Genomic DNA, 18,464 nt, shown 5'->3' with positions numbered 1-18,464 from the left:
CATCTGTCAGGGCTCTAAGTGTTAATACAAGTTGACTGTTGTACCCAACTCCTGATTTGCACCGTTGAAGTTCCTGCAGATGTGAGGATTCAGGTCCATTATAGAAACTAGTCTTATGTGGGATGGAGACTAAATGAAAGAGCCCAACCTGAAAGATTTTTTAAACCTTTTATCCTGTTAATGTGAACAGTCAAGACAACCAGTATCAGCACTGGATGGAGTTTCCTCTGGTGCCTTCTCCCTAATGACACTAAGCTGATCGTCAAAGACAAAAAATGAGGCTAACATCAAGACTGTTGTATGTTTTGGCCCAGTTAAAACATAAATTTATCTCTCTATGACGTCTAATCTGACACAAATATAGTCTGAACCCAGCATTAAATATCAAATGCCAACTTAGCAACAGACTCAACTGAAAATCCTAAAAGGTATTTAACACAGCTGTTATTTTGGCAGCTCTTACACTCACATGTAGTCCAGAGAGTATGTGTCATTGATGCAGATTTGGCACGGTGCAGCTCACATATGGCAGGAGTTTGCCAGACTAAACTTTAGTGTTTTTTTCTTTGCCTCAGACACCCTGTTAATGGATGTTTGTTGGCTGCCTCACTGGAAATACCTGAACATCAGCAAGCAAGGCAGTTTCTTCAAAGGCCAGCGGGAAGCTTAATCAAAGAGTAACAGAATTGTGCACAGCGCGAAATTTTGTCAGCACAGTAACACAAAGACAGCGAAAGTTCAGACGTAACGAGAAAACATCAAGTTGCTGCTCTCTGATGTCATATCACAGAGACTCTTGAAATACAAAACAGAAAACGGCCTCTTCCTCAAATGTGTTAAGTATGAGACTGAGAGTGTGTTTCTGAGTGCAGAAGCCAAACATGCTAAGCTAGCAATCAGTGTGTCTGACAGCTCCTGACCTCGAGTCGTAGTCCCCAGCCAGGACATGCTGACTGCGTCACTGGCAGGGCTAATGCTCAGAGGAGCGCCCATCACTTTGTGTATGCATGTGTGTGTGGAGGAGAGTTTAAATGGCCACGTCAGTTGTCGGTAACTGAGTGATGAGGTCGCAGCGGCTCTGTCACAGCTGTCTGTGAAGAAAAGGTACGTGTCCGATCGCAGTGACAAGTTTAAGTGTAAAGATCTTTATGAAAAGAGCTGAGGGACTGAGGCAGAGGGGGAGGCAGGCAGGGAGAGCGGGTGACAGTGTGACTTCCATTGAAAATTATTATTGAAAAGTGGGAGAATCTAGATTACATAACAAGAAATTATTAGTTTAAGTTGGAAATTCACCTAACAAGTGTTTGCTGACCTTTTTTTTGTCTACACCTGTATGTGTCAAAGTTACATACTTAGAACAATGACTAAAAATAATTCCTTCATGCCTTAGATGTAACTCTACACACTCTTGTTTTCTATTGAAAATTGCACATCTACTAAGTCCCCACCTCTCTCTCCACACACCACTCCCCACTCGCAGCAGCTCTGACACACCAGCTCACCTACTCTGCCATGGACAAATGTGATTGGTTGAATGAAATACAAATATGCCTGAGCATTTTCCCCCAATAGCAGAATGACAATGACACTTGAAGCTACTCTCTCATTGTCAGACCATTCTCTGTCACTGACACAGCGCCACGTAGAAGGATCTGGCAATGCGAGAGTAGCTTCAAGGTGGAAATGCTCGGCCACACTGTTGACTGCTTATGTCGCTCATACCATGTCTTCCAGCCTATCAAAAAGCAATATGCTACCAAGGTACAAGATATGATTTCCACCACAGCAGCTGCTTAAATGTGATGCTGCTCTCAGAGTTATTCTTCCGCTGAATAAAAATGTGAAACACTGAGTTTCACCAAAAGAGGTCAGTAATTGTGTCAAGAATCTTAAGATTGTACTTGGAAAGTCTTTAATTAGCTCTGCAACAATGAGTGCCAATGATTGTGATGAACATGATTTGCAGAGAAAGACACATTACATATTCAAAATGTGTTTTTTCTTCCTGTTGTACTAGCTAGATAAAACAATGCAACATCTACATTTCCTGACAGCACCATAAAACTCATTATTTTTGGTTTCTTCTTAAGCCCACTTTAGTTCATTTTCAAAAAGCTGAAGGTGTCCTCTGGAGTTTTCTTGTAAACAAACCAAAGTTTCATTAAGAACTCACATATGGAGCACATTTCCTTCCTCATAAAACAGTAGTATATCTGATTATGTGTTTGAAATCAAGCATCTACTGCCTTTAAGTCAAATTCTCTCCCTTTGTTTGCACACTTAGCACATTACCACTGTGTTGATCAGTGAAACACTTTAACACCATTGGTACGACTCAATGTCTTATCATCCGTGTACGCATTTGAACATGTGTGTCCTTGTGTGTGTGCATACGTGAGACAATCAAAAAGTGACCCACTTAAAGACAGCACAACAACACTACTAGCTTTAAAAATGCACTGGGAACTTTAAAGAGGAGACCCTTTTATTCTGTCTTATAATCACCTTTATACTACTTCCATCCATTCTGTTTTGTTATCCATTTAGAAATCAGTGCTTCGCTCTTGATGTTTGTAGCCTTCATCTATTTACACGTCTGATTTATTCCACATTCTTGTACACCTCATTTTGTTTCACTTGATGCAGAGAAAAACTCTAAGGCGTTTGTAGTTTTGATCTAGTTGACATATTTGTTTTTTGTAGTTATCACTGTTTTGATGCTTTGCTATGACTGTGGCTGTCAAATACTGTCTTGCTGCTTGTATTTCTTCTGCATTTATTTCAGTCCCGCTTTTGCACACATTATTCTTACATGCAAACTGCATTGTGTCACAGGAAGCTGGAGCGAACTACACATCTTATATTTTGCTAAAGCAATGTAATACCTTTTGGTATTTATACATCACTGTGAAATCCTGAAAAAGTCTTTAAAGGCTACATCATCACCCAAAAGGAAAAAAATCAGAAATCATTAACTACACACTCAACACAGGTGCAGGCAGTTGGTGCTAGAAATCACCCAGTTAATGAAGTGGAGATCATCTGAGTGCAGTGAATGTGTGAAAGGGGATGTTCCTCGGCAGCAGGTACTGGGAGGCTTGTAAAGGCAGAGGGTACAATGAATGCAGCAACATACGGGAGGACAACCTAATGAAGTCTGCAAGTGAACTGTGGCATAGAAGATCTGTTTTCCAGCAAGACAATAATCAACAGCACACAGCTAAAGCTACAAAGAAATTGTGTAAAGACAACAAGGTGAATGTTCTGGAGTGGCCGAGTCAGAGCCCAGAGCAGAGTCCAACCTAAAACCTGTCCACACAGGCTCAGTGCTATAATTGTGAGAAAAGGTGCATCTCCTACATACTCACTTTAATGGGATGAAAACCTGTGCAGTTACCTATTTTACACTTTGTATTTTGATTAATTGAAATTGTTTTGTACAAAAACCTTTTTTCCGTTTGACATGAAAGTTTGGTGGGTTTTTTTGTAAATGAAAGAGGAAAACTTCCAATTTGGGTGAATAATTTTGCATCAAAAAACAATAATGATCACTATGCACTGACCATGTGAAGTTTTAACTCAGACACTCAAAGACAAGATGCATGTGCAACCAGTTTAGTCACAGTCTGCAGTCCTGCTGAGCAGGATCAAGATCAAGTGCCTCTTCTAGGTCTGCTATATATTTTCCCCACCGCCTGTATCAGACCTGTCTCCTTTGGACTCCATTTCTATGTCAATCTTCCATCTTCATGTTTCTCCCTCCCAACACGTCCATTCTTTGCCAACCACTGGCATATGACTAATAACATTTGTTCTTTTTTATCTTCTAATTGAGTATAAATGTGAGTTTTTAACTTGCCATTATTCCATTTATTGTTGCATATATGCCAACAATCTTCTTAGTTTGATTGACATCCTACGCCTCTTCACTATTTCACCTCAGCTCTCTCCGTCTCCCTCCTTCCCTCTATTAGCCCTGACACCGTCGGCCCTCTCCTCTCTCACTCCTTCCTCTCTCTAATAGGTCTGGCATTCAAAGTCCCGTCCTCCCTTACTCCCATTTCTCCTTACGTCTCCATCCTGCTGTACTTTCCTCTAATATTGTTGACATTCTTTACCCTCTCCTCCCTACATCTCTCTGGCTGACTCAAGCTAAAGTGCTGTCTGGAGGGCCCTTTCGTGGGTAGCCGAATTATAGCGCTCAGGGCCAAGGCCACAGGTTAAGTGCACTCTGAACAAAGGAAAAGTGACAAGAGGGCCGACTTCTACCTATGTGCACAGAGGAGGAAGAGGGTTTATGTAAGACAGGTTAGAGCTGATGACAAGAAGACGTTAGGTAATGATCTAAAACAAATGAATATGTTGCAAAAAAAATGACCACCTGCTGTCTAGGCATTGTAAGGAAGTGCTCATGATCAATGCAGCTCTAGGAATGGAGTTCTGCTTAACAGCCAGCCCTGACCTCTGATTTGTGTGATAAATCGAGACAACTTCAGAAACAATATACTAATGTTAAAGCATTAAGCAAGGAAAGGCGAGGGACGATGTACAAATGTTTACATGTCACCGAAGCAGCTTGGTCAGCCACTGAAACATCACAAGGACACCAGATTCCCAAATAAATTCATCTTTATGCTGGAAAATAAATGGAAAAGTGGATACATGCGTGTTTGTATTTCAACTGAAATCAAATGTGTCCTGTAGTATCACACTTGACAATCTACAAAGCAGATGAGTTCACATCAGCCACACATTTATACATGACCTATCACAAAAGCAAGCAGATTGTGCTAAATGCATGTGAATACATATGTACATTTGTTGTGTTTTGGAGCTATTGGAGCCATACTACACTTTTTCCTCTCAACATAACATGAAACAGTGCTCTACCAGAGCTTTAAAACAACGTTTCTGACAACCTGTGTAACATGAGGGAACATTTTGGAAGCAGAAATGCAAGTTTTTATAACTTTATTGCACTTGAAGTGTGTATTATCTAGAAAAATGGTATCGGATTGGGACTCAGTATTGGCAGGTTTTATATATTATTGATTTAGATTGGGTTAGGTGGGGAAAGAAGACTCAATCAGGACATCCCTAGTAAAATGTATCAGAGTGACTATAAGTAAAGTTAGTTAGTTCCTGAAATACCCAGACGAGCCTGTCGAGCAACAACAACCCTGCCATGTTCAAAGTCACTTAAATCCTCTTTCTTCCCCATTCTGATGTTTGGTTTGAACTTCAGCAAGTTGTCTTGACCACGTCTACATGCCTCAATGCACTGAGTTGCTGTCATGTGATTGGCTGATTAGCCATTTGTGTTAACAAGCCATTGAACAGATGTACCTAATAAAGTGGTCGGTGAGTGTATGTACTTATTAGTGGTCTGCATAAGCCTCTATCAATGAAGCTGTGGTAAGCTAATACTGGCTGACATGCTGACCTGGCTAATTTATTGGTGTAGGGTAATGAAGCATTCTGACAAATATGTCACGCTTGACTCGTCAATTAAACCCGATGAAGTTAAGATGCTTCCATACACACGCAGCATCACTTTGGATAAGTTTCATTGGACAGCGAGACAGAAGGGGATAGCAACATCTTTTGATTGTTGCTCAACAGACTAAAATGTGTCAAACTGTTCTAATTTATGCCTGAAGGTGACATTTGTGCTTCAAAAGCTATTGCATGGGTTGCCATAAATTTAGGGATTGCCATAAATTTGCAGGTCAACATTCACATCGCCCCTCAGAATGAAATGTAGAAACTCCCCTTAATTACTTTTCATCTACCACCATCAACTTGTCGATTTTTTAAAATTTGCCCAATATTTTTCCAGATCGCAGATGTGTATGATTAAAGACCTGCAAAGTAATGATACTGCCATGAGTTGTAGTTTAAGTCTGTGTTGATATAAAACTATTGGTATGTTAACACTGAAACTGAGATGGTTAATGTAGGAAGTATTGTAATTGTTAACATTGTCATTATGTGAATTTTGGCTTCTAGCATTTAGAGCAAAGCACTGCAAAGCATGACTGTTGATTCTTACACCATGCTTCAAATCTAGACTACATACAGAGTCTTATGCAAAATAAAGCACAATTATGTAGTCAGTATTTGAAAGCGCAGTTAATGCACAATATTCTCCTAGAATGAAGCACAAAAAGAAAATGGAGTCACTGTGAACAGCTGGAAAATAATTTGAAAAAATAAATTGTGGCAGATGAGCGCCATGAAAACTTTTGAACTGATAACTTCAGTTTAATCAGCAGTTTGTAGGTTGCTGTTTCACTGACAACATATTGTCTCATTTTCTGTTAGTATAAAATATTGGTATTTTTGTGCTAACTGCTAAAATAACGTAGTTTGATAACCATTACAGTTTGTATTTAATACTGTGTAGAATTCATCTGCAGCATGGATTTATGATACCAACATGGCTTTGCATTGCTGTCCCACACAGGCAGGTTTGTTAAGTAATACCAAGACAGCTCTTAAGAGCTGAATGATACCTTGTAAGTTTTCATAACCCTGTATATGTTGTTTCCCATCCTGGTCAGTGGTATACAAGGTTTTATAAGCTTTGTGCTTTCAGCATTCTGCTGCATACATGCTGAAATACAATAATACACAAACTGAATCACAAGCACATATTGTACTGTACATAAAAAACGCTGAACTATAGGTCAAAGCCTGCTGGCTCTGCAACAGTGAAGCAACATGAGCTAAACACCCACAAAGCATCTTGGGACCAGGATGATGTGGGTGTATTGATTTCTATGTGGGAGTGGGGCAGAGGGGTGGAGCTAAAACTGGAAATGCAGCAGATGACGGATACCCATTGAGTGAACTTTAAATGGGCATGTGGGGGAGGAGTGGATGGGATGGAGCAGGGTGAACTGAGCAAGTAACAAAAAAAAAAAAAAAAAAACGCTGAGTGGGAGTTGAAGGGTGGGGCTGGTTCACAGCAGCCACACCTCACCATGGAAACAGTTGCTTAGTGATATTGCAAGGCTGGTCAATATATCCTGACCGCTGGATTTACCAGCGGCACCTCTCACCTGGTGATGTACGATTGATAAAAAGTGTGTGTGCAGAATCATCTTATGTCATTATGAAGCACTGATCCATCTGTGCAGTTAAAAAAATTCTGTACAGCTTCTCTGCTACATTGTGAGACTCAGAGAAAATAAACGGATTTGAGAACATTTATCTTAAATTTTATTTCACAGCACAAAAATGCTTTGTAAGATGTAACCTCTTGGAAACGTAGTTTTGTAGATTTGACCTGGCTAAGTGTGAAACTAAAGGTTGTGTCAGGATTTTGTTAGGATGTCAGTATACTTGCTAAGTTTCCCGTCAAATTGGATGTTTTCACTTTTAAAATGCCGTGAAATGGAGAGCATTAATAGTTTTCTGTACAGTTGCAATGCAAAGAGTTGTGGAATCTCACCTGGCAGAAGACAGGTTTATAGGTTTCAGAGAAGAGCTGGGTCAGTTCTTCAGAGTCACAGAGGTCCAGTGGCAGTCGGTCCACACACAGACATTTGGAGTGCAGGTTCTCCTCTTGGCTCAGCTGGTTGACGTCCATCCACTGCACCATCAGCGATCGATCCTCCTGCAACAATCGGTTGTGTGACACAGAATCAGACTGTTAAGCTCCTCAACTGACTCCACATTCGTACACATTATGAGCACTCTAAATTCTGCATAAGTGTGACATACAATATTCACAAATATGGCATCACTAGCTATATTGTAAGTGCTGATTTGGAAGCTTGTCAGGGCCTTGAGCTCTACTTCTACATCTACAGATTCTGTCTCGAGCACTGCTAAAGCAATCACAAATGCAGGGAAAGAAACTATTGTATAGGCTAGACAGATTTTGGAGAGATGTTGCAGATGATGTTTTCATCATTCCTTCTCACGGATAATTTTGGTGTTTACGCTGCAATTTTATATTTTTCACTCAGGCAAAAAAACTGAAACCAAACTCGACTGGCAGAGCCTGTATTTTGACTGATTATCTGTTCTCCATTATGTTGCCAGTTTCTACCAACCACGACTGCTGATTACGAGTTTCAGCCAAGATTTGTGGAAGCAAACAGCTCAATGTGAGAATGTGAAAAGAACACGGGAATGCGTCACTTTTCTTTCCCCTCACTTTCATGTTCGAATCAAATCAGGCCAGCTGCTCGCACTTTGGTTTGATTTATACAAAGCTTTCAAAGTATGCATCATTCTTTATCTAATCTAGTACAAACATATCCTTTGTTTCAACTATTCAACTTTAGGTCCAATATTTTCAGCTTCAAGAAAACTCAAATGCATCCTTTGTATTCATCAATAAGGGTTCAATGAATCCATTTTATAGATAATTTCTCTTATTAGACACTGTAAATGTACTAGTAGATTTTTCTTTGCTCTCACGTACCAGAGGCCGACCCAGCAGCTCGGAGCGGGCCCGTGAAGCAGAATCCTTCTTCATGTACTCAACAAAGCCATAACCTTTGGAGTGGCCCGTCAGCTCACTGTACACCAGGAAGGAGCGCTCGATGTTTCCGTACGAGCGCACCAGCTCCTCAAACTGCTGGGCGGTGAAGGTGTGCGGCAGGTTGGTGAGGCAGAGCAGGGAGTCGGTGGGCTGCAGGGTGACGTTGATCAGGCGTCCGCGGACAGTGCTGTGATGGAGGGAGCGGATGGCATCCTGAGCCTGGTCCCCGTTCAGCAAAGTCACAAAGGCTGGAGGAGGGGACATTATGGAGACAGCGACGCGGGGAGAAGACGGACGAAGACGAGGACAAACACAAAGAAAGGGATGCAAACACGCACAGATGGACGGAGAGGCGAGCAGACAAACACAAACATACATTCAAAGCAGACATTGAAATACAGGCAGAGAGCGGTTGATGGGGGATGGAGGATGGAGACGCAGTCAGAGAACATGCTCAAACAAACTCACGTGGAAAGCAAAGAAAATAAATGACAGGCCAAATGTGGCAGGAAGGTGGGTAAAAAGGGAATAAAAGGGGAAATTGGGCAAGAACAACCAAAACCACAGACACACAGTCATAAAGACAGACAGACAGATACACAGAGAGAAAGACAACACATTAGCTAGAAAGCCAATAGGGAGCCACTATGTAGGGGGAATCCACTGTGACACACACACATACACATCTTACTGCATTTGAAAACAACAGCCTGACTGATAAATCAGAGAACCAGTTACAGTAATAAATACTGCTTAACAGGTGGCATTTCTAAGCAGTTAATCTCTGTGAAGGTATTTGTGATTCCTGCAGACAGAATTTAGCCTCTTTTGCCAGCAGAAATGATTTACTAAATAATACAAAAACTGATAAAACATCAGCCATATTTAAAATAAAATATAGCAACAAAAGGCTGTCTATATGGATACTGTCGTTTTTTTTTTTTCAAAGAGCTCAGTGTTCAGTTGGTATGCTTAAGGTGCTATTTGTGTGTCTGTCTGTCCGTCTGTTAGCAGATTTATGCAAAACCTACCCAGCAGAATTTCACTGAATCTTGGTGGAGGTTTGGAACTTTGGTGAAGAAGGAACCAATTAAATTTTGGTGTGGATCTGGACCACTTTGGCTAAAATTGCGAGAAAGCCCACTGGCCTTGGCAGAGGACAGCGCTCTCCGACTGCACTTCTAATTAACTTTTTGGAGGAGGTTTTTGGCCTACAAAATGAGCATAGATTACATCATTGCATGTCCTTTAAGTCTAATGAGAGGGCTCTGATATTTTATGCTAACTTGCAATCCCTTATATCAGTCACTATAGCCTTTGTAAGAATTTGTAATCGGATTACTTTCCTATAAACTATGACGTCTCTTTCGACATGGAAAAAATAAAAACAGTGCAAATGCGCATTAATAAAACCACACACATATGCACACATAAACTGTGTAATTAGACTGAAAGTGAGGACTGGAGGTGAATGTATTAAAAGCGAGAAACCTCTAAAGTCATCTATAAGAGTAAAACAGTATTGGCTTCACATCAAAATAGCTACAGAAAGATTTATGAGCTGTGAAAAATAGCGGTAACACATTTATATGGAAAGTGCATCTAAAAACTTGATATTTTAGATGTTATCGGGTGACAGAAAATGTTCAGATAATAGTTTTGTTGCACAGGTTGAGTAGAAAAATGAACCACTATTACAGTACAGCTGCAAGAAAAGGTTTATGACACATTTGGATTTACTGAAACAGTGAAGTATTCCTAAAATGTGTTCTAATCTTCATTTAAGTCACAATTATAGGCAAAAACAATCTGATTATACTAAAAATAAGCAAACAGTTGTACTTTCCATGTCTTTATTGAACACACTGAGCAATCACTCACAGTGCAGCCTGGAAAAGTAAGTGAACTCTAGTAATTCATCAAATCTTTTTTAACCGTTACAGTTGGTTCTTATTGCTGCTTATGGCACTTGCACAGCAATGAGGAGAAATTCTGGACCATTCTTCCCTACAAAATAATTTCACTTCATCAGTAATTCTGGGATGTCTTGACTGAACAGCCTTCTTCAGGTCACGGAGTGCAAGTCTCCTGTAAACTTTCTAGATACAGTTTAGAATTTATCGTTCTAAAAACAACTGCAAGGAATCCATGTTGTCAGGTAGCAAACCTGACATGCAAATGATGTCATGACGTTTTGGTGTTGCAGTGCCAATACTTTGTCATCTCCAATAACAGAAATTTGCATTTTTGATTTAAAAAAAAGTTCAACTTCTGTCTCATCTATCTACAGAACATTATCCCAGAGTTGTTGAGAAACATCAATGTGGTCTTTTGCAAACTTGAGGCGTGAGCTCATGTGTTGTGTTACGTTCTCCCATCAACAGGATTCTTATTCTGTGTTTTCTCACACACTAGATGTGAAAACAGATTATTAGCAAGTAGGAGGTATTTGTAATTGAGTTTTGCCATTACCCTTTTTCACTTATTTCAAGATTGCACATGCTCTTGATGTGACCTTGCTCTCCAAGGAAGAGTAGCAACAGCCATGAATTTCCATGATTTGAAGACATTTTGTTTTGCTGTGAACAGATCAACAATGTTGTCCACAGAAATGCTTTTGTAGCTTTTCACAGCCTCATGTATCTCTACTAAGAGTCTGTGAAAGTTGTTGCACAGATCACGTCAACAAATCTTTGAAGAACAAGACTTCGTTGATCCCAGACTGCCTTCCATTTTATAGGGAGGGACATCTCAACAGCTGTACAACCCCAGGTTCATATACTGTGAATGGTTATTAAGTTTGTTTAATAGAGTCATAAAAAAGTACTTGTGTGTGTTTTATTTTAGTCAGATTGTGATTATGTGTAATTATTACTTAGATAAAGATTAGACATTTCATGAGCAATCGATGCAAAAAATTCTGGAGACTCTTACGAGTTCACAAACCTTTTCTTGAACTTCTATGGAAAAGAATCTCAAAGGATTTACAACAAGATACCTACTCAAAAAGACTAAATTACAATGGATCATTAAAACTGAACCACAAAACCCAAACAGGAGGGAGAACAGAATCACAGAGTAACACTGATTTATACAAGTTGAAGCTTATTAAAAGCTGAGAAGGTGGGTAACGGTGTCCAACAAGTTAACTGTAACTCACCAGATATTTAGAGCATCCTGTGAAAATAGTTAGATAAAGATAAAAGACTTTCCACCGCCTCCTTAAATAACTGACATGGGGAGACTAAGCAAAACCCGGAGTTTGAGTTGCCTCACTGGACCTGCATGAGACCAGCAGTTTAAACCAGACACTGCAGTGTGCAGCTCTCAGGTTTGAATGTCTGAATCACTGCTGCGATAAAAAACAATACCTGCAGCGCTGTCTGGCACCACAAGTGTCAAAAGACCAACCATATTCATTTGAATTGTAAACATCTAACCATGAACACACATGCTGCAGGCAAGGGCAAAACAAACCAATATATAACAACAGAATCTGTTACTGACAAACAACTTCCGAGGCCCAACATCACCATGGTGATGTATGTAAAACGCTTTCTAATAAACAACTTCTTTCCACCCACCAGTAGTTTGAGCTGAACTGCATCACTTTCTGTGCCCATATGTGATAAAAATTAAATTCACTTCTCATTACAGTACAGTTTACCCAGTCTGGTACACAACAACACACATTTGCAGAACTTTTTGTGCTGAGCCTAAACCCTCACCAACACTGAGGTCTGGGCTGGTCAAAGTTTGCAAAATAAAAATACAACAAGTAGAGACAGGTGCGCCTTGCACTCTGAGCTTTTGACCTGGAGAAAAATATCACGGTGCCTGAGGAAAAAGCTGCTTTGTTCCTGCACAGCTGCCCCTGTGGCTATGCACCTGTATGAGAGCACAACCCAATGTCTTTTATCAAAGCTTTAAACTCACCTGCTGTGGCCCTGACCCCTAAGTCATGCACATATTGTCCCTGAATTACTGTCTTAAGAGCTTCTCCGCTGTACATAGTGCACTGCCGTTGTGTAGAAACTGGCCCCTGCTGGGGTAACTACTGTGCCCACGGTGCAAACATGTTTTGTGCTACTACACACCTATTGCAGATATTACTTCATGCTGCTTGAAATGAGCTTTACTGTTCTCTTTCCTCTCTCTATACTTTCTGCATCCAGCACCTGCCCAGTCATCAGTAGATGGACATACAGTCCAAAACAGATATAACTATATGTCTAGTTATATTGTATGTTGATACTAATGGACAGCCTACCAATGTGATGTTTCAAAATGACTAGAAATGAAAGGCAGAGGAAGTATTTTTGCAAAAAAAAAATTTGTGTCCTGATTATAGCCAGCTTCTGAAATCTTTTTTTTGTGTTTTTTTTTTTTTTTTCATAATAATGCTACATGCTGAAGTGAAAATGAGCCTGACAACTGGTGATGTGGAGTAACAGTTGTAGCTCTTGTCTTCCATTACTGGTGACAAACTAGAGTAGCCCCATCCAGCAGAGTTACTGTTAAAATGCAGCATTATTCAGGTGGACAAAATCAAGCCGGCTTCATTCTCATGTATGAGGAGAACTCCATCTGTGTTTAAATGATAGATACTGAGTCAAAGACCGTGATTGGAGTCCTGGATTATGTGATGCTATGCGTAACAGGGAGACAAAGGCTATCCTTCATTTCCTAATTGTGAAGGAAAGCAATTTATTTCTGATGATTTTTGATAAGCGGCCAGACATTAAACCACCTTGGAAGTTTCAAAGGCACACGATATTAGTGCAAAATGTTTAATCTACTACGGAGCTAACCTCAGACAGAGGCCAAGCTCTGCCCAGAACTGTCATTACTGTTACATATCGCTTTGGGCTTAACCTCTAAGGGGCATGTCAGCCAATAGCACAGTTTTAATATTTAATCAGTGTAAAAACAACCAAACTTCTACACCTTAAGCAGGCACATTTAAGCAGACTTGGCTCCAAACAGCAGGTCAAATGCAGCCCACGCTTCACAGCCTGCATAAATATACAGCACTGGGTGAAACTTTTAGGCACTTCAGATGTTTAGATCCTTATCCATCAGGGAGGCGTATGATTGGTCTTGAATATCTAAAGCAAAAAGAAGCACAAGAGTCTAGCAACAGATGGTACAACTGCCACAGAGCCCTGATCTGAACATCATGGAGTCAGTATGGGGTTAGAAAGAGACAGACGCAAAAAACAGCTGAAACAACTTAGAAAAACTGAGTGTTCCTAAAGAGAACTGGTGCTGTTTTAAAGGCAAATGGCGCCCAAACAAAATACTGACTTCACTGTTTGCTGCATTTTAATAATGTTATTTTATAGTTAAAATTATATAGGGCATTATTTTGTGAAAGAATCCCTTTTTAACTGTATGTACATGTGTTTGTGAACTTCATAGTGAGGAAAAAAACCTTACTACATGCACCATAAAAACCTCCAGAATTGACTTCCATGTCTGTTCCTGAGTGCACAGTCTGGCCCCACAGGAAACAGAAAACTCATAGCTGGAGTTTAGGTCCCAGGCCCACAAATCACCAAGTGATTTTTTGTTAAATTATTCAAATGAGAAGGCTGGCAGCTGGTGTCTCTGCCACTCATCACTGGGAGCAACTCTGACAAAAGGCAACAGAATTGTAAGTGATTTTTGGTGCTAAACAATGGCGCTTCAATCACACCCAATTCTAACAACATTTACTCATTCAACTACATCTCTGCGGCTTTCATTTCTAGACAACAGATTCAGTGCTGCATTTAGAGGGCCAGTTCCATGAAAATGCATTTTGCCGGAAGGATTAAAAAGTGGTTCCGATATGTTTGAAGCATGCATAATCATGATCTGAAATCACAGTTAAAAAAAAAAAAGTTTTGAAACTTACTGAACTGAAAAACCACTCCTGCATTATAATCCACTTCTCCACAGATAGTACAAGTAGCTTCTGAAGATGTTTGATTCTGTTTTGGGGTTGTGACTTAATATTGATTCTGAGTCATTATTAAAATCCATTGAAACTTCAATAACTAGAGATGATATTCTCCACCACGAAAACTGGTAATCTTTACACACTTTCAAGCCAAAAAGGGAAAAGTATTTGATTCTCAAAACAGAGATTGTGGGCATCATATTAATTCAAGACTCAGACTGTTGGTACAAGCATATATTAGAGTCCTAAAGATAGTCTTTATAGCGTCATACAGCAGACTTTGTGCTGCTGGCAGTCATTTAAGAGAACTAGATAACAATAATGATCATACTTTGTTGTTATTAGTAACAGTAGTTAGCAGCATAACAATCCATTTTCAAAAAACTGATTTGCAAATGATACCTAGTTATATCGGTGGCACAATATAACTGGCCAGAATCGTCAAACAGTGCTGCTCTGTCTAAAAGAGTCTGATGCACAAACCGGCAACTCTTGCAAGATGTACATTAGCAATTTATTGCTCCATAACAGACTGTAGGTCAAATCTTTGTGTTTGCGTGTGTGTGTGTAGTTCTTGCAAACGTAATTCTGTTGCTTCACTGATTTAGACTGGACATGTTCTCTTTGTTTCAATCTGGTATCTGCAGATCCAGCAGGATTCATGGAATCCTATTACATATGAATATTCTGCTAGTTGCAGCCATATTTTAAGGGAGTTAGTTCAATGTTTGGATATGCCACTTAGCAATGATTTTCTTTCTTTTTCTTTTTTTTACAGTTATGTAATGTATCTGTAAGGCTGCAGGCAACATATGGAACAAGAGTAGATTTGATAACGGAATTCCATTATTACTGTGCAAGCTCCAAATAATCTCGCCTATATGTCTTACAAGCACCGAGTAACTTTAATATCCAGTGAAGAAGCACATAAAGTGTAGCCGATGTGCTCATGGGAGAATGAAAAAAAAAATGACCGTGAAATTCCATTAGAACGGTCTATAAGACTATAGGCAGGGCTACAAAAACAACCTTCATTATTAATTTAGGTCATAAAATGTGAAAAATTGCACAAATATTCTCAAAATGAAATCTTCACATTACTCATTTTGGTCACAGAATGAAACAACGATATTCAGTTTGCAATCACACAATAGATAACAAAGAAGAGCTGGAATCCTCATAATTAAAGAGCAGGAGATAATGTTGCTATGACAGCAGACAAATGACTAATCAGAATTCAGTCAATCAATTACTAGTATCAGCATTGAATAGAGGAAACAGTTATGTACAACCTGGATACTGCAGGTTAGGGAACTATATAGTACATTCTCTTTCTACCAACGAGCGGGGTTTCAAATCGAAATGTATTCAACAGTAAAAGATGTAGAGCAGAAAGGAAGTCTGGAGGTGGCATAAAAACCTCTGTAATGCAGGACGCCCCCACTGACCTGCTCATGACTGTCTTTCATCTAACATCAAAGCTATAGTGGGTATCTACATATGAGCCTCTTCCTTAAAAACGGGATAATCATAGACAGATCAGACACCGTCCACATTTTTTGTGCAACAAACGCAGATGCTACAAAACCATAGAATAAACTTCTCCTCTGTATGTGCAGGTGTCTGTTGTAAAGTTCATGGGCAGATCAGGTAGTTGCTGGAGTTACGGATGGAAAACATTTGCCAAAAAAAGTGTTGAAAGGAGTAACAATTGGGACATCTGCTCTGCAGGCTTCTTTTAGTCTTCCCAGAGAACATCACTGTAGGCAGATCTAATGCAAGGTCAGGATCATTCTCACACACAGAAATCCATCCCAAACCTCTCTGTGTGCTTGTGTCTTCATCTATCAGCCTGTCTGTATTCATCTTTCTCCTCCACTGCATCTGTATCTGCATTGATCTATCTGTATTGTTTTTTCTTTTTTTTGTCTCTGCTTGTTCTTCCCACCTCACTCCACTCTGACTGCTGTATTTCTACACAGCTATTGTCTGTCTTTTGGTCTCTCGAACTACTTCTCTCCCAGCATCTCCATTTCCATGTGCCTGTCTTCAAATACCACCTCCACCCAAATCAATTTCCTCAAACCCCATCTAATGCTCTTATACATACACTCACACACTCTGTAATGGATCTCTTACACTAAAGCTAAGAGCCTAATCTGGTTTTAACCCGCTAAGTATGCTACCTAACATTAGGCATTACGGGGAGATGGAGAGAATATGGTTTGGGTTTTATGCTAACGCTCCCTCTCATTCTATTGCCTCTAATGACACAGTACAGCCTGACAAGCGGGGGCTGACGTCAAATCCTGCTCGATACTTTCCCCGGCAGAGAAAGGGAGAACTCTAAATAGCTTACAAAATAATCTTATAATTCACAGTCTAGCAATCATTGAGTGGGCTACCGAACTTTGATAAAAAAAAAAAAAAAAAGAGAAAACATGAAAAAAAAATTCACAAAAGCACAACGTCTTAATTATGGGTCTCCGCTTCTGAACATGTCGATTATTCCCCATGTTCCTATGAGCAGCGTGTAGGGGCACAGGAAGAGAAAAGAAATCTTGCGTCGAAATCACCTCACAGGCTGCAATTCTGCTGCCACGTTCTCCCGATGAAGGAGCTAATTAAAAACAGGGGAGTTAAGAACGACACAGCGGACCCCTGAACCTCGAGGGGCCGGTTCTCGTGGTCTGTGCAAAGAGGTCCTGCCGTTTCATCTCGGCCCCCCGAGGCCAAGATGAAAGTCTCAGGTGGAGTGAAGAACCTCAATAATAAACAATTCGGAGGGCTGACAGGGTAAAACGTTCCAGATTCAGTTCAATCCACATGTGTATTCTTCATATGATGGTTTTGGGAATGACTTTAAAAACGTCTAGGAAACAACTGTAAATGTAAGTGATAAATATGTTTTTAAAAGTGTCAGAATTGCAGAAAAAACTGGAACAATGTGTAAAACAAAAAAACAACAAAAAAAAAACTGATGAAAATGTAAACAAAAAGTGTCACCAGTGGTAAAAGTAATAGCTTCAATACGTGATATGGAGCAAAATCTACAGAATGACATCTTTTCTACTGTTATGAACATATGCAAAAGATATCAAATTCAATATATGCAGTACATAAACAACATAGAATGTGAGGGAGAACTTGTAAATATCCTCAAACAGCGCTCTTGCATACCTTAACACATTAGACCAAAAATTAGTACACATTCCTATATTCAAGGCAAGATCAAAAACGACCATATCTGCACCTATAACGAGCAAAAACCGTACCTGATTTAAATTTGATCACTATACCCGTCAAAGTAGATACACTGCTCCCAGTGCTCCTGAAACGTTTCTAACACTCCCTGCAAGCCCCTTTCTGTAAGTGCGTCAAGTGAAATCTGGGATGAGCTGAACCTGCTCCACTGTGTCTAAATGTGCCAATCATGTTGCTGTTGTCCAAAAAGATAGTTTTCAACATGTTGTCATATTGGAGCACCCAACTGTCACTGCAGCTCTGTTCTAGTCATTTGCGCCGGATGTACTAATTCAGGACATTACGGTAGAACTCTGCATTAACAGTCAGATTCTGGAGGATCCCTTCACGGCACACAACCATGTAAGTGTAAATGAAAAACAACACTCCTAACCTGACGCATCTTTTTATAGACGTGGTCAGCGCAGCCTATAATGCTGCAAAAATTGTTGTTTAGTCTCTGAGTTTGTGTCATTCTGGGCCTATTGACAAAGACTCTGACATAGTGCTGCTTCTACATGTCCAGAGTGAAACTGTAAAGTGCACCTGCAAGTGGCCCCATTTGCATGCAACAGGAACAGATTCTAAACTTTTTATTACGCCAAAGACAAAGATCCCAATTTACACATTTTTAAATAATAACCAGAGTTCATCACATCTGAATAATTCAATGGTCTTCTCCCTGTATCAACATCCCATGACACAAAGGGAATACATATTTAGCGATCAATAGAAAGGATTAGTTGATGAAATTAACAATGATTGACTGTACATTGTAAA

General features: G+C 39.9%; 1 protein-coding gene across 4 annotated transcripts in view; it reads right to left on the bottom strand.

Annotated features, from left to right (window-relative positions):
- Positions 1-18,464, bottom strand: part of raver2 (ribonucleoprotein, PTB-binding 2) — a 121,859-nt gene that overhangs the window by 58,182 nt on the left and 45,213 nt on the right. For all 4 annotated transcript variants that reach the window (XM_055005295.1, XM_035957615.2, XM_023291086.3 and 1 more), the window contains exons 3-4: positions 8,438-8,745; positions 7,457-7,621 (exon numbers count right to left, since the gene is read on the bottom strand). In XM_055005295.1, coding sequence (XP_054861270.1) covers positions 7,457-7,621; positions 8,438-8,745 — 473 coding nt within the window. The remainder of the gene's footprint in view (positions 1-7,456; positions 7,622-8,437; positions 8,746-18,464) is intronic.

Source organism: Amphiprion ocellaris, chromosome 2 (assembly GCF_022539595.1).
Source record: "Amphiprion ocellaris isolate individual 3 ecotype Okinawa chromosome 2, ASM2253959v1, whole genome shotgun sequence".
Taxonomy (NCBI): Eukaryota; Metazoa; Chordata; class Actinopteri; family Pomacentridae; genus Amphiprion; species Amphiprion ocellaris.
The sequence above is the reverse complement of the archived record's forward strand: the minus strand, read 5'-3'. Positions and strand labels throughout refer to the sequence as shown.